At 36.3% G+C, this 18,026-nt stretch overlaps 1 protein-coding gene across 8 annotated transcripts in view; it reads right to left on the reverse strand.

Moving 5' to 3' along the window:
- The window catches only part of LOC106167007 (voltage-dependent calcium channel subunit alpha-2/delta-3), a 91,641-nt gene that overhangs the window by 59,226 nt on the left and 14,389 nt on the right, over positions 1-18,026 (reverse strand). For all 8 annotated transcript variants that reach the window (XM_087014387.1, XM_087014384.1, XM_087014389.1 and 5 more), the window contains exon 2: positions 4,256-4,337. In XM_087014387.1, the coding sequence (XP_086870513.1) occupies positions 4,256-4,337 (82 nt within the window). The remainder of the gene's footprint in view (positions 1-4,255; positions 4,338-18,026) is intronic.

The raw sequence follows: 18,026 nt of genomic DNA on the forward strand, positions 1-18,026 counted from the left end.
ATCTATAAAGTCATAAAAAGAGAAAAATGTCCTGCTGAGCTACAGAAATCTATACATTTATTGATGGAGCCAAAAATACAAAAAGTGGAGAATAAGTCTCAGATAAGACAGAGATGACATTAAACCTTATAAAATACTGAAAATGCAAGCATGGAGATGGACAGCTCTACTAGTATATGGAGGGAAGGGGTGTCTGGAGACATATCCCTAATGCATTATAATTCCTAATCATAGGAATAAAGCCAATCTAATCTGTGTGCTGCCCTGCCCAACAACATACGGGTACAATTTCTAACCAAATCCGTTCTCTCTGTTATCCAACCCACTGCCTAACTTGTATACATGCTATAATACAATGTCTAACCATAGGTAACCATTCTAATCCCTCTGCTGTCCCACCTCAGTAACTAAAATGAACTATGTGTCATTACATTTTAATGGTGATAAGTTCTACAAGGCCTTCAGGGCAGCACTACATGAAGCATGCTACCCACTAGAATTACAGCCAACAACCAACCTCATATAGAATAATAAAAATTCAATCCAACTTCATTACTCCAATGCACGCTCTTACGTTCAGGGGTGAGGCAAAGTTTACTTTATTAATGACCAAAGATTTTGCCAAGTCAGGAATTATTGATTGAATTCCGTTAATCACACTACTGTGCACAGAGGACTACATATCTGCAGGCTGGAAAAGACATCTGGCAAATAGCTTCTACATCATTCACAGTGGTAGACTAATATATATTTGTAGTATGTCATGAGACAGGTAATTTGTTCTTATTTCAAAGTATTAAAACTGCTACTCATGGCTCCAAATAGTGATTTTCAAGCTTTTTCTGAGAAATCTCAGCCATTATATATCCATATCCTTGATCACTGTGATTTATGATATGCTGATGATGTAATCTTATTACATGAACTGGAGAAGTTCTATCCTGTTTGTCTGAAGTTGGATCATTTCCCCTTTCTTTGCTTATTATGCCCCATTCAGAATAGATGATCCGAGTACTAACTGATCCACCAGATAAATGGCCGACCCACTACAAAAGCGATGCTGCTAATTCCATGATGGTCTCCCCACCTCCACACTTGCCACCGCTGCAGGGGCCTAACAATTAAACCTAGATTTATTCCATTTAATGGTGTGTGTAGAGGCCAGGAGTCCATTGAGAATCAGCGGCATCACTACTGAAGTAGGGTTGGCCATATTAAGTTGTTGGATCAGTTAGTACTTGGATCAACTATTCTGAATGCCCCCTTAGACACCTCGACTATATTAAATTTAAAAGGGTGAATTTCTGGTACTTTTGTAGTATACCCCCCCACCCTGTAACTTTCACTTTTCAAATAGTTTTTTACAGTTTTTTACATTTTCTTGTTCATCTAGCTATGTCAAAACTGTTTAAATGAAATGTTTTTGTAATTACCTGTGGTCTTTTTCAAGTTTTAATCAAATTTGACCTAGGTACACATAAGTTTCATTGTAAAAGGTCCACTTTTTCAGAAAAAGACCCCCCCTTTTGAACTTGCTGGCTACGGGCCTGTTATAGATGATTGATTTTGATTTAGATGATGAAAAAATGAACTTAACATACAGCCTTTGTTAAGTCGATTTTGATTGCTTTTTAAATTCTCCAGGGATGATATCATTTTGGTAGAGAATATACTACCATGATGGAAAAATCTAAGCATTGATTTTGCTTTCTTGTTAGCCAATTTGTCAAGTTCTTTCTTTTACATACAACTTCTAAAATCAAAATTTGATGACGAATGCACTCTATATTAAAAAAAAAATAATAATAATAATCATACATAAACATTATATACATATATACATATATATGTGCAATGGCCCCAGATTTCCTGATAATAGTCACTGACCTAAATAGAAAACAACCATATGCTTATAGAACAAAATGGAAGCTATTTACAAATATCATCACCACAAAAAAAAAAACTCATAAAATCCATTAGACTTGAACCCTTAATCCTGCCAAGCCCCGGGGAATTAATTAATGCACATCATTGCACCCAGACAACTTTCTTAAAAACTAAAAACACTTGGTGAAGCTATCTCCTATAGATGCACCTTAGAAATCTGTTGCAATGAGAACTAGACTGCAACTGGCTTAAGCCAGTGGCAGAGGATTCCCCTGCAAAATAGGCGTGGAAATGCTCTTACAAGGTCATGTGAAGGTCATGGGTTAAATTTGACCCAATATTCTGAAAGAGCATGTGCAAATTGGGGGGGGGGTCAACAAAACATCACTTTTAGCCCACGTCAATAATTCTCCATGAAATAGCCGAATGACCTTGAAAATGAGGGTCAAGGTCAAATTTGACATTTGATTTGGGGGTTTTGGGTATATGTTTGGGGTAGTTTACTATAGCATGCTATGACCAAAAACCAGTGTTTCATGGAGAAATTGCCAAACTCAAGATTTCTGCAATGTCATAAATATTTAAAAATCGATATTAAAAAAAGTAATTAAGCAGTCGCTACCAAAGTATGGCTAATCTTAGATAAATATATAGGGCATCATTTGCCACTATGATTGGGGCTCTGGGCCTTCAGATTTTTGAGATCTTGGAAACAAACCTTTTTTAAGCCCGTTTGGCCATTAGCCACCTTGACCTTGACCTACTTGCATAAAAGTAGGTCATTATCTGTGGATTCACCTCAGTATCTCTGGCCATAAGGCCCATAGCCATATGGCTTATACTTTAGGCCTAACGGCAATTACAAATTTTACAAATTTTGCCTTTAAAAGCCCCTGTGACCTTGAATAGTAGGTCAAGGTCACTGAAACTGGGTCTGTGGCATATTCTTACCATAGGCTACCTATGTAAATTATTTCAGATTTTTTGCGAAAAAAAACGCGCGGAAAGAATAATAATAACTATAATACTACCAAAAACAATAGTATTCCCCTATGGGGAATCCTAATTATAAAAGCTCAATGAGTAACTGTTCAACTGATTTGCTTCACACATGTGCAGATACCTGAACAATGCATCATAAAAATGGCTGTTGTTTCAGATGGCCATACTAAAACCCATTGACAGGTAATATCCATTTTCAAAGGAAATGAAAACGCTGGCTTATTTTCTTATAAAACAACCAAAAGAAATGGAGCAGTGCTGTAAGATATCTTTTGTTCAAGCCGCAGGGCATCAATCGATAAATGTTCATTTTTTATTTCGTGTGCACTCATTTGTGGCACATTGCCCAAGACTGGTTTTAAGTGTTTTCAGATGGTAATTGCTTTATTCTTGAAACTTTCCATAATTTTATATTTCAAAAATGGATTTTTTCATTACATATATATAATACAATCATTTAATTTTTTTTTTTAAAGTATGGAAACATTAAAGAATGCCATGAACAGATAAGATTTGGTCACACCACATACTGGCAGTCCCTACGTTGAATGAGTCGACCAAAAAAAGGGAGGGGGGGACTAGAAAAAAATTTGATATCTTTGAAGGATGTCTCCTTGTAAAATCTCACCAGTACCTGTCTCCATTATAAACCAGCAACCTTTTAATCAGAAAATCATGTTCACTAGCATTACCAAGAATCATTATTCCAATAACTCAGCCAGCTGAACAAAGTTAAGGCAAATCTAGATCTTTTCTCCATACCAACATATTAAACAAAGGTAGTCTTTCACATAATTCAATTACCAACTCCTGTTTTTCAGAATTAAGTACATTTCCTTTTCCCATTATTGGCACGACGAGGCCGAGCACGCATTTCAATAGAATCAGATACAACATGTAATCTATTTCTGATGCCACTTTATATTTCTGGCACTGAGAAATGGCTAATGAAGTTAATAACAGACAGTTGCTGCCACAAAGAATAGAATAAAAAGATGTGCATGTGTGTTTGCAAAGCAGAGAATGGCACAGTTGGTGGATACGGGACACACATGTAAAACGGATGGCATAATATACAGCATATAGTTCTAATGCCTACCATGCTGAAAAATCATATGAGAAATTTGATTAATAGTAATGAAATAAGTGAAATACATTTTCATGTTCATTTATTTCACTTAGTCATATGAGAGCATTAGATGACTATTAGCATTTAATAATGTGATTTTTGCAAAAAAAAAAAAAAAGCTCTTTGCTCATTTCAAAACTGAAAATTGAGCTTTTCATTATATGCCAGTTCACTCCTTATTCTGTCTGAATTTTCACAAAGGAGATGATTCTTTTTTAAATCAAAATTTTGTTTTACCTTTCTCAGTTTTGGTAGTCCAGTTGCTTGTACACTGAGGTCATATATCCTTCTGCTGATCTCAGCAGTCCACGCCTTGAAACTAAAAGAATAAAAATGAAAATACAATATTATGTGATTCATCTGCAAAACAGCAAGCAACTGCTGCCAATTACAGTATACAGCGTTTAAATATACAATTAGGGCGAATTCCCACTGAATCTATTGGTCTGCGTAGATACACACAACACACACACAATTGTTGTTGTTTTTTTTTTTGGTAAAAAATGTGGGAAAAATTTCAGCATTTAACCAAAAAAAAATCTTTGTTAATTCTTTTTTTTTTGTTTGTTTCTTAACCTGAAAGTAACATGATATAATTTTGCCAATATGCCCTTGGATAAGCAGCAATATTAATTTAAGTTCATTTCATTTTGGTTTTGTTAACCACTGTTTCCACCACTGGTAACATAAACAACACCTAGCGATACGAACACCGTCAGTGCAGGGTGTCACTGACACATATCTGTGAGCATAATGAAAAAAAGTAGATATTTCGCTAACTACAAGGGTGAAAATGGGCACTCCAATCAGCATAATCTCATTTTATTCAGTCATTCCATTTAAGTGATGTTACAAATGAGGTTTGTCAGCCTAAAAGAATCAATGGCTACTTTTAATTTCTAGCAACAAACTTGAGCAATACAGCTGTACCAGTACAATTTGAGGTATAGGAATGTGTACCTCTCCAGGGTCGCTGCTCCAATTACGTAACGTACCATTAAATAGTCTTCTTTTATACCCATGCCAAGCCGTGTGTTAAAAGCAATATCTTGTTCAGTGCATTATTATTGAGAGCTATGGATATTTCGACAGTTTGATGTACCTAGTAGTTCTGTTTGCTCTAAATTAATGCAATAACCTGATCCAAGCCTAGTGTAGTATCCATTAATTGATTGATCTGTTTCGCCCAGTCATTTATTCATCTATCCATCCATTTGTGTAAACTACATATTATCTTCTCTGTACTGCTACATCAAAACATGTCGACTTTAAAAACACATGCATTTATGTTTCATGTATATATATGGCTAAAGGATTGGGCATCCAATACATGACAAGAAATGAGATATTGACTTTATTCCTTCTCATGTCACATCATTCATTCATAAACATACTGAACTACTGACAGATCAGTTTTCAAACTGGTCCATAAAAGCTTCGAAAATGACTATATTTAATTATTTCCTTGTCAACAATCGATACCATTTTCTGTGTCTCTATCTAGGACAAAAATCAACAGCGAAGAAAAGGGACTCCTGCTCCTGCCTTTACTTTGGGGTACCTAATCAAGGTTCACGGAAGGCCCAATTAGGACCATTTCTATCTAAGCTCACAGCGATGAGTCAGACATGTAATCAAGACCCTTTTATGAATTAAGGATCCAAATGTCTGGGCCCACAGGTAAAAAAAAAAAATGTAAAGTCTCTTCAGAAAATATATACATATATATATATATATATACTCTTCTCCTCATTACACAAAGGCCAATAAAATCTGTAGGTTCCAAATAAAGTCTACTAAAGTCACTACAGACTAATAAATTATCAAAGACAGAAACTTCCATAAGGAATACACCCTGGATTTCAAAAGTACCTGAAGTATTCATTCCATAATCAATTATTAATTTTATAAACACTTTATACACTATAGGTGAAGACCGATGTCTAAAAAATACCTATGTCATAATGCATATGCAGTATATGACAATATCTACAAGTGGAATGCATATAGGCAAAACATACAAAGTACCACCTATATTGCAATTAAATTGGAGCTGGCACACAGTACTCCACACAATTAACAGATATATTTCCATGGAGGTCCACCTGAAAGTTAACTGTCTGGAGGATCCCTGTACTGCCATCAACTTGATTATATGACGAAGTCAATAATTAAGATCCAATCATAATTAGTTTCGCAAGAACCTATAGGCCATAGATGACTAGCCAAACTGAACATATACTGTGCTTCACAAAGAACCTTGGCGGTCCCTCGACTCAAGTTTCAGTTTCAAATCAAACTAGAATACCCAAATTTCATTCTCATGGAACTAGATTTATATATGCAATGATGTTTTCAGTATGTCAACTGTATCTAAGATCCCATTCCCATAGCACCATCGGTCTACCTAGATCGATCCAACTCTGCGGAGACTTTTGCTGAGTGCAATCAGCTTTTCTGAATGACACAAACTCCTCTTCTTGAAATTTCCAATGAACTTGTATAAACACCAGCTTTTCTGTGTTCTACTCAACGTCAGGAATAGGCACATCATTCAGTTCAGCTGATTGCACTCAGCAAGAGTCCCTGCAGAGTTGTATCAATGTACGTAAACCCATGGTGTCTATAGGAATGGGACGTAAGAGAGAAAATCTTCAGGGAAGATGAAACCATGTTGAATGCTATCCCTGAGCTGGGGTGTCTTAGCTAGTCAACTATCTGAGATTAGCAGGCTTAGCAAAGGCCACTGACTTGTAATTAATTTGTGAAACCAGGGTCCACAGGCAAATGTGAACATGGTCTGAAAGACCTCCAGTAATCCACCAACCGGTCAATAAAAAAAAGCTATCTCCTAAATGAAAGGGGTTCATTTGAATACAGAAGTGATCGAGGTTCCCAGGGGGAGAGAAGGAAAAAAAAAAACAGACATGATACAGCACTTGAGAAGGTATTATCACTCCAGAATAGGTTTTAGTCTCTTGAAACATATTCATTTTTCACAGCTATAAAAGGTTAGATTCACCAAAGCTGGCAAAAGCATACATATGGCTGTTACCTTGAACTGTATTGACTGGAAGCTATTCTGTTAATATCGAATATGCCATATATTGTTTTATCAAAATATATCATGTGCCTGCAGCCAGAGACTTAAGTCACAGGGGAATGGTTTTTTTTTTTCTAAAGCAGTGGGCATTTTACCCCTTTACCTGGGTGAGAAATGGCATAGCACCTGGATAAAACTGGGATTCAGAGCAGGGAATTTTCCTTCCAGAAGGACAGTTCTTTGTAGCCCCCCTGCCCACCCCCCAACTAACCTTGGGTGGGCTGGGGGAGGGGGGGTTCAACCCTAGCCTTGGTAGTTGGTGTGTGGGTTCATACTGACAAAAATAAAATGTTCTGTGTGTGAATTAAACAAAACCCAATTGTCCTGGTAACTGTCTGTCTGTATCATTCATCACAAAAATGTATCAAAATCCATAGTGTTCTAGCTCTTCAGGTTTCCTGAGTGCAGCCAGTAGCATGTCTCCTAATGGATATTATATCCTATAGAATTTACTGGTATCACGTGCCCTGTACATATTGATGAAACGTTACAGTTTGACTGGAGAAGAGGGATGAAGCCAGGCAAAATTGAGAAATGTCCAAAATGTATTTTTGTCCTTGTAAAAATATGAAGTCTATGCAGTCTGGCCTGATCATGCAGTTTTTCCCTTTACTGAAAGCCTTCCAACTTCAAAACTTGAGCTTCACTGAAAACAAATGGGAAATGGCCTTGGGAAACTGTAAACTCGTATCTCTTTCATCCCAATGCTGAAATCTCGATCTTAAGGTGAAAATCTACAATGATTTTTCTTTAAAAATACAGAAAGAAAGAAAAAGCAAATAATGGCTATGATTCATTCATTTTTTTTTTCTTGACAAAATGTGAGGGAGTAAATTAATTTGTCTGACACCTCTGACCTGATGAATATACCACTTCCTGAATTTCAACATAATAGCACAAATATGTGAATCATCATAGAATTAAAATGGGTTCAACTTATTCAATCCATAGCCATCTAAATAATAAAATAATCATCACTTGTATTTGCCTAGCTGGCACTTTATGCTGGCAATAATTAGTACGTGTGTGATGCCCAATTAATTTATTGACTAAGTAACTGAAACCTTCAGGAACACCTTGCAGCATGTCAACCTGTGTTTCATCATGTTTTCCCAGGAGACAGAGCTCCTCCATCTCCTGTCTGATATCTCAACTGCACTGATGGTTAAACTGTGGTTCCGATTGGTTCTAGCAAAAAATTATTTTTGCCAGAAGAAGGTTGCGTCGTGCTCTACTCCATGTAGAGTCACGTACAGCACAAGCAAATGTGGCATGGGTCACGGTGCAACTGATTGTCTTCAGTTTAAACCATATGGGGCTTTTAAAGTCAGATAAAGCAGTTGTCATGAAGCACTGCACAGAATGGTGAAGACAGTTGGTTGGACATCATTCCGTTATTTATCTCTCCTAGTTCTATAAAGATTCATGGTTTGCATTTTATCTATTATTATATGTTAACCTGAAACCCTATCTTCAGTATTTGATTTTGCCACAAAAAAACTTTTCAAAAGCTGGCTTATATTACATTCATGGTTGACATTTCCAATCTTTTTTTATCTGCCACAGAGAGTGGTAATATGCTACCAGCAAATATGTGATTCTATCAGTAAAGAGCACTGTGGCATCAGTATCAAATACTTGAATAATACACAGAGTTAGAAAACCCACACATTCCAGATTATGTTCCACATATTTTTTATCTTGTCCTTTATTTTTAGCACACATAATTAGGTACTGACAAGCAAGTCATGAAGGGATGGGCAGACACTTAATACAGGCTGCATTTCCCATGAAACTATTGTACTAGGTCGATTGTTCCAACTCTGCCAGTGCTACATAAAAATAGCATCCTCCATTATGCATACTACAAGATAAAAGTCATATGCTGAAAAAAATTAGATTTATGAAGTTTTGTGTGTGTGTGTGTGTGTGTGTGTGTGTGTGTGTGTGTGTGTGTGTGTGTGTGTGGAGGGGGGGGGGAGTCAAAATTTCATTATGAAATTCTGACTCCATGGGGGAATCTGAGAATCTGACTGGGGAGTCACCTTTTAGGGGAGTCCAATTTTCAGGGTATGCCAGGACTCTTGCTGAATGCAATCAGATTAACTACAATGCATGCCTCCTTGAGCAGCTAGGGGGTGGTTAACTTTCATGGGTGCGTGGCTTCTGGAAGCTTTTTTCTCTTTGTTTTGAGTGGCTGTAGTAGAATGATTTAATTAAGACAAGAAATGAACATGGCACTAATGGATTATTGCATTTACTTCAATTAACACCTTTCTACATCCGTTTCATTTTAGAGATATCAAGACTACGCATTAGAAGAAACTTTCTCACATTTCAGGTGCTACCTTATTTATTTTGATTATACAAATAAATCTTATCCTGAACCATCTTGACAATTATATCTTTGGCAAAAGCTTGTCTACAACTTTTCAAGTGCATTTTATAAATATTAAATTAAGGGTTAAATCAAAGACAATGCTAAACTACATGGAGGCTTTTTGTTCATTAGGAAAGAATCCTTGAATTAAGACCAGAAATTAATAATTAATTTATTGTTGAATAAGTCAGTCTTGTCTGCAATTTCATTTGTAGCATTAATTAACATATGTGAGAGGAAGTTCTGAGTGATTTGTATTAGTTGTTAGCAATTGTCTTTGAATATTTGATTAAAAGAACAATAGATTAGAATAGAAAAAAATGCAACAGGCATCTGAAAAATTACCATTCCAGAAATACAAATATCCCATTATGTTATTTTTGTTTTTAGTGGTTTTGCACTTTTTTTATATATTTTCAACCATATGGGGTGGAGTGGAGTTGGGGGGGGGGGGGGGGAGGGGGCGGGTAAGAGATAAAAATCAACTTCAAAACACTGATACAGATATCTTTCCAAAATACATACAGCCATAAGTTAGTTCTAAGCCTCAGGATTAAATAATATATGATTCTGCTTCATGTTTTTTTTTTTTTTTTTTTTTTTTTTGTCTGATCAAAAGTAATTCTGATAATCTGAGACATAAAGATAATTCCTTCAATGGTTTTGTTTCATAACAGTCTAGGAATATAAAGGTTATGTCAATATCATTTGTAAAGAGATTTAATATACCGTCCACAGGTTGCGTCATGCGATGCGTCAGTCAATTGATTTCGTAAAGCACATTCGTAAAGTACATTCATGCGATAGGGATTCTTCCATTATTAGCCTGTTTACACAAGACTCACAAGGAATGAATGTTATGTGGTCCATATACTATCATTGACTGTTGTATTCAGTGTGAGACCAGACAATGTTTCACTGGGTTGATTTAAACAATTCACCTCCAACTGAGTATAAATAAATACATATAAATAAATACAGAGACTGCCTTGTGAAAGCTCTAGGATGATTTAATTTACAAAAAGAGTAGCTGGTAGCACTTGAGCCTAGTGTCTATGGGAGCCAAGCATGGACAGGCCACTTTCTTACGTACGCCCTAGCTTTTTGTGATGATTTTTTCATTAAAGTGACAATTCCATCACAGAATGCAGTCTCCTGTGTGATTCAGTTACTTAATTATTCTGAACGTGGCACAAACCTTGTTATCTCAATTTAAGTAGTTCAATCATATCAAGCATATCATATAACCTTCATAAATATCAGAAGTGTGATTAATCTGCTATAAACAAAAATTCATTCGCATCTTTTTGGATGATACTTTCTTAGTTCAAATTAATTGGATATATTTAACTTTCCCTTTTCTTATTTAATTTAATAAATATACGACATTGCAAGAATTTCATCAAAAGCTGTACGTTTACCAGGATTGCTGTCTAGTGCAGTGTGATCCCGGTGGCCTACAGGGAAATGGGAAAACTGGTAAAAAGCTGACTGCGGTACAAATTGATGCTGTGAAGATTACATTCAATATGGTACTAGCAAATGTGTTTAAGTTTTGCATTCAGAGTGGATAGTCATCACTCACTGAAATGGCAATGGTGTTGATCAATACTTCATCTAAGCGAGAAGGAAGTTATTGAACGTCTCGACTGCTCCACACCCCCAACCACCCACACATGCCCAGTACATACACTAGCTTTTACATCTGATGTTGTCTTTCATACTCTCTGCAGGCTTTCACTATCTATTGTGGCAAACTTGAATCATTTACAAGAGTAATCTTTTGGTTTTACTTCCTCTTCGGCATAAAGATTTTTTACCATGATTTTAAACCCACTCATTTAAGAGCTTTTAAAGTGACATAACAGGCACAGACCTTTATACACGTAACAAAAGATACAGTCTTCTATAAATTTCATCTCTTTTCTAATATATACCATTTTGTTAAAAAAAAAATCAGAATGCCTTTTACTGAAACCAATTCACTGAAACTCATATGATGTGAGTGCAGTAGGAATTAAGCAGAATGATACACCAATCATTTTGTGCAAATTACTAATCAATTTCACATAGTCTGTGTCCCCCCCCCCTTAAAAAAACTACTTTTGAAGTATTCTTTTAATTTCCTGAAAATCTTAATGCTGATCTGTCACAATTTAACATAAGCACTACGCATTTACCTAAAAGACCAGACCACATCCGGCTTTTCTTCATTGGTAAAAGGAAAAAAAAATTATAAAACATTTATTTGCAGCAATTTTCTATTATTCTGTTTTAAGCTTCAGGAAATTATTTCCAATTAAGTAAGGCTTTTGTCGTTTAACACTACATTACTAGCGACCTATACTAAGAAAATTTAAGGGTAATTACCCATGAAATTTGAACTAAGTTCTTATTTAACCAAATGTAATGTTTTGTGTGCATTGTCTGTAAATCAGATAGAAAGGCGAATAAGATTCCCGTTTTCTTGAGAAAATGAAATTGATAACCCTTAATTGACATATGAAGATATTGGAAAGAGTGTGTTAATTGAAACTTGTGAATAATTAAAATACCATAAACCCGTATAAGTTATGCAATGAGTCTGAACTGCTTTGGAGTATGGAGTTCATATAACAAATCATGCACACACACACGCATACATACATACATACATACATACACACTCTCTCTTATACGCACAAACATGCACAAAATAACGTGTAAAGAGACATTCAGTCACAATCTATCACACACATGCACACACATACATGCACATATACACAAGCATATACACACACACACACACACACACACACACACACACACACACACACAATCACACACACACACACACACACACACACACAATCACACACACAGACACAGCATGTGACTGAACTTGTAAGGCTACCATACAATGGCACCTCAGGAGCTCAGTGACTTCACGCTGTACAGCAGTCTTCTCATCCATCAGCTGTCAATTTCCACTACATACTACAGGACACCCGCAGAACAGACAGGATGGCACAGCAGGCTTAACATTTCTACCTAGCATATATGCAGAAGGCAGACAAAATGGAATATGCCATTAATAGCTATATCCTGTTTAAGAAAAAAAATAGAGACGGAAAAAAGAGAAACAAGTACATTATTAGAGACAGAAAGCATCAAAAGCTATTTGTTTTTCTTTCAAATATAAAACAAACTGAAATATTTATCACATTGTGAAGTGTCTGAATTTGAAACTAATACAAGACATCATCTGTATGTGTTATGGTCATGTTGACAGTGAGTATCATTATTGTCCTGTACATTTTAATATTTTTTGACAAAGGCATGCCTGAATGTGTCTTTGTCACATGTCATGAAGTTTGTCTGGTTATGTTACTATCACATGTCATGAAGGATCTTGATTTGTTAATGTCACGTACACGTCTTGAATTGTGTCTGAATTTGTTCCTGTCACATGTCATGAAGTGTGTCTGGATTTGTTCCTGTCACATGTCATGAAGTGTGTCTGAATTTGTTACTGTCACATGTCATGAAGTGTGTCTGGATTTGTTACTGTCACATGTCATGAAGTGTGTCTGGATTTGTTACTGTCACATGTCATGAAGTGTGTCTGGATTTGTTATTGTCACATATCATGAAGTGTGTCTGGATTTGTTACTGTCACATGTCATGAAGTGTGTCTGGATTTGTTACTGTCACATATCATGAAGTGTGTCTGGATTTGTTACTGTCACATATCATGAAGTGTGTCTGGATTTGTTACTGTCACATATCATGAAGTGTGTCCGGATTTGTTACTGTCACATGTCATGAAATGTGTCTGGATTTGTTACTGTCACATGTCATGAAGTGTGTCTGGATTTGTTACTGTCACATATCATGAAGTGTGTCTGGATTTGTTACTGTCACATATCATGAAGTGTGTCTGGATTTGTTACTGTCACATATCATGAAGTGTGTCCGGATTTGTTACTGTCACATGTCATGAAATGTGTCTGGATTTGTTACTGTCACATGTCATGAAGTGTGTCTGGATTTGTTACTGTCACATGTCATGAAGTATTTGGTTTTCTATTTGTAATATCGAGGTAAAAAAAAGCTTTTTGAAATATTACTCATTTTTGTGGAAGTCATAATATCTGCATGCACACAGAACTGAGGACGATACTTTAAATAATGAAGAAGACAAGAAAATGCTTTGAAAGCCACATAATCTAGACAGCAGGGCATTCAAGTGAGGAAGAAATAAATTCCCCAGTTAGAGTGCTATGTAAACCAATTAAACGCAGCTTTCAATGCATTATTTATGACTTGTTACATTTCTGTTTCAAGCCACACTAAATATTCAACCACAATTTACCGACAATTTGATTGAGAAAATCAGCAATAATATATGAGAGAGACAGATATGTGTGACTAGTGTTTTTTATCAATGTTAACTTCAGATCTTACTTTCAACGTTGCATTTTTGGAACACAAATTCTATTAGAGAAAATTCATCCCTGACACTCTACTCTACGCCATATGTCAGTTCCAAAACCACGCCACTCTACTTCAAACAACGAAAGGACAATTAAAGGACAAAAAGGCCTAAAATTCAGACAATGACTGAAGCATTCAAAAGAGAAAGACATTTTGTTTCTCACTTAGGCTTCGTTCACATGCAATGTCTATTTTCTATTTTCTATTTTCGGTATGTCTTATGATCACGGTCTGTGCACTGAATATCCCGCCGCGTAATTACTGGCAGCGCGAGCCAGTTACTTATAGTAACTTATAGTAACTGGCTCGCGCTGCCAGTAATTACGCCGCGGGATATTCAGTGCACAGACCGTGATCATAAGACATACCGAAAATAGAAAATAGAAAATAGACATTGCATGTGAACGAAGCCTTAATCTAATTGACGTGACACTCGGCCTGTATTGGTGTATCATGATTTACGGTGTATACTGATGAAGTCACAAATATCCATACTCATCTCCAGCTACACATACAAACATCACGAACCAAGCTATACATCTATACATGATTAAGTACCAGACTTGTCATCTAGGTGATCTAGGGTCCATTCACACACACACACACACACACACACACACACACACACACACACACACACACACACTTTAAATAAGGTGGAACAAAAGCATTTTTGAAATCTCCATTAAATTAATTACCATATGGTCTGGATCCTCTACCCGGTATATCTGATATTATATCTCACACATTCAGGATCATCAGAGCACTCAACTCTCTTATCTGGACAATTGCTGGACAGTTTAACCAGTTTATTGCAATACAAAAGACTTGGCATCTTAGCCACAAACAGAATGCTGCAGGACTGTTTCAGGTCTTTCCTCCTGTGCAGCCAAGCAGGTCTGTCGCCTACTGGGCCTTAGGGGCCATTCAGAATAAAGGTACGAGTGTGGCTCGTCCCTGCAGGGACACAGTAATTAAATCCTGGCTCAATTCAACCGACCAAGGGACGACGCGTGGAGAGGCATGTGATAGGCAGAGAGACCATTACAGGATTAAACAGTCTTCCTTTCATGTACAGTCTGCCATATTTGATCCTTGGATCAGCTGATAATTGAATCTTTTATTTTGAATGGTCCCTTAATCTGCTTCTATATTTTTGCAGCCAATTAAGCTGAGTCCATATGCCTTGCAGGCTCTACTATAGGTCAGGAATTTGATCATATGAGAGCAAACGTGTGTGTGCATGTAAGTGGGAATTAGACTGTGTGTGTTTACAAGTGTGTGTGAGCATGCCTGTTAGATTGTGTGCGTGTGTCTTAATCTGTGTACATGTTTGTGTGTGTGCATGCATATGTTTTTTGTGTGTGTGTGCATGTGTGTGTCTATGTATTAATCTATGTGTATGTGAACAGATCCTTGGACTAGGTAATGGTGCGAAAGTTTCTAGAATTAATGGCACATTGAATGGAAGCTGACGAACCGCAAATGGATCACACGAGTTGTTTGCCTGAGGAGAACTCAGACAAAATAACCCTGCATGGCCTGGAACCTCTTGGTAAGGGTGGCCCACTACAAAGATTGCGATCTAATCCACTAATAGACACTGAATAGCTATCCCATGGGGGAGTATTCAAGTAGGTCAGCCATATTTGACCTTGGAACTAGCTAGTCCCCTATTCTGAATGGGGCCTTGGTCATTTACAAGTGCAAAATACTGTCAACTAAAAAAGCTACAGGTTATGTCAAAAAGCATCTCATTAATTTGCTTCATCCTTAAAAAGTTCATGGACCTATTAAATTACAAGTCCCGAAACCTACCATCACGAAAAATACACATTGATCTCTATAATTTAGTACCTGCAGGTTGCTGCATTAGTCTGGCTGTATTGTAAGCTATATTTACTGTAATATTAATGGATAAGCTCATCTCTACATCTGAAGATAAAAATGGCGATGTTTGGTATAAAAAAAAAAGTGGGATTGTAGAAGAACTATGTAACAAAAATTAATAACCATCATAAATCCATACCTGTTCATGAATTAACAGCTAGAAGTCTATAATGAGTTTTCATACATAACCAGAGATTATCAATAAGATTGTTCATGGTTCCAATGTATTGTATTAACTGATGTTGTAGTGATAGCAGTCACCTACTTTGGAACAAAATTTTAATGAAACGTGTACATGTTTGGGTCTTGTCACAAGAGCATCATCAAGCTGAATGCCCACTGGTCACTGGGTGTTGGTAGACCTGTGAACGATTCTCACTCGGTGTTGAGTACGTATTTGGCAAAATCGCTGAATGCAATCAGATTAACAGATTAACACGCCTCCTCGTGGCATTAAGTAGAAAACAAAAAAGCTGGTGATTATATACAAGTATGTTGGAGACAAATGGAGGAATTTTTTGTCTGATCATTAAAACATGATATTTGTCTGATGACATCATCATCAAAAATAATATTAATAGATAATATCATGGACAATTTTTTTAAACAAATCAGAGAAAATGATACGTTTACAGCAAGTTGTTGAAACTTGGAGAACAATGACATTTAGGTGTAAAGATATACAATAAAACATATAACATTATAAAATTTGTTGTATTGCAGTATGTTGTTTGCATGGAGGTCGATATGACTTTTCTTAAATCTGAAAAACAACATACTGATGACCTGAGCCAAAGTCAATTATTCCATGATATCTCAGGCTCAAATCCTGTATAATGACTGCATGTACTGGTTATTAATATGGAATTGATGCAAATGGTCCTAATTACCAACTCACGTGCCATGTATGTTCAAACATGGGAATAAACTATAGTGCTTGGTTTACATCTTGGCAGAGAAAACCAATCCTTATATGTATAATGGTATTAACCTAGGCCAGCATGTGGTAAAATTGCAATAATATACAGAGGTGTTGAGTAGAACGAACACAAAATCTGCACGAAGGACATTACCTAAAAAACTGTCAAACTGGTCAAACGATAATCTCTGATTAAAGGGTACACCAATCTGTTCAAAAATGTTGAAAGTACAGTGTGTTTTTGTGTAGTATTTTAGTAGGCCCCTAATATGAAATGCTGCAAACTGGATCAGAAAAGTATTATTTGTTGCTTGACATGAAAAGGGCCCCAGACTTTGTTCTCATTACAGGCTTGAGGGGGGTGGGGGGGGGGGGTGGGGGGAGGAGGGGCAAAAGGAATTATTGATGCCAAATACTCCATTAACGCTTTTTTATCAAGATTCTACTGCCCTCTCCTTTTCCAGACAGGTCCTGATCATCCAAAACATTATCAAGCAGCTTAAAACTGTTAAAAGCATGGGACTATGTCCCTCAAACAGACTCGAAATGATATAATGTTATTGATTTCGACTTTAATGTGTAAATGCAAATAGAGTAATCTATTTTATTGAAAAGGATAATGTAAATGCACTGAAAATCCCTGTTCAGTTAATATTTATAAGTCTCATTATAAAGGTGTACTAAGAAGCAGATTTAATTCAGTTAAGTTCCAAAATGCGTTATTACAGGATTTGATCAATTTACCAGTGATTCATTTGTGGAAAGCACAATAGGATTACCTCGATCTTGCTTTCTCTCTCTCTCTCTCTCTCTCTCTCTCTCTCTCTCTCTCACACACACACACATACACACAAAAAAAAGTTGTAAAGTTCAGGGCTCCGTAACTCAAAAGCATCGCAAGCACAAGCATAGAGATTCGCCTTGATTCCATAACTCGAGATTTACTCGTCCCGTATAATAGCCTCGAAATGAAAGGTGATATCGCTATCGCAATTATTTCAAGTTATGGAGCCCAGATGGACTGTAGTTCATCTTAACTGCCGTGACTACTGCTCTTTTCATACTCAAAACATTAGAATTTCATTTGATCATCTGGGATTTTAATCTAGGATCAATTGTCAGTAAAACAGTGTAATATATAACAAAGTGATATGACATGGGGATTCTTGTTCAAATTAATTTTTTTATTACACTGTTTTTATTGTGCTTTGTCTTTATTACATGTAATAAGACAAATTCA

The sequence above is a fragment of the Lingula anatina genome, chromosome 6 (assembly GCF_051362555.1).
Source record: "Lingula anatina isolate TDL-2025a chromosome 6, LinAna3.0, whole genome shotgun sequence".
Lineage (NCBI taxonomy): Eukaryota > Metazoa > Brachiopoda > Lingulata > Lingulida > Lingulidae > Lingula > Lingula anatina.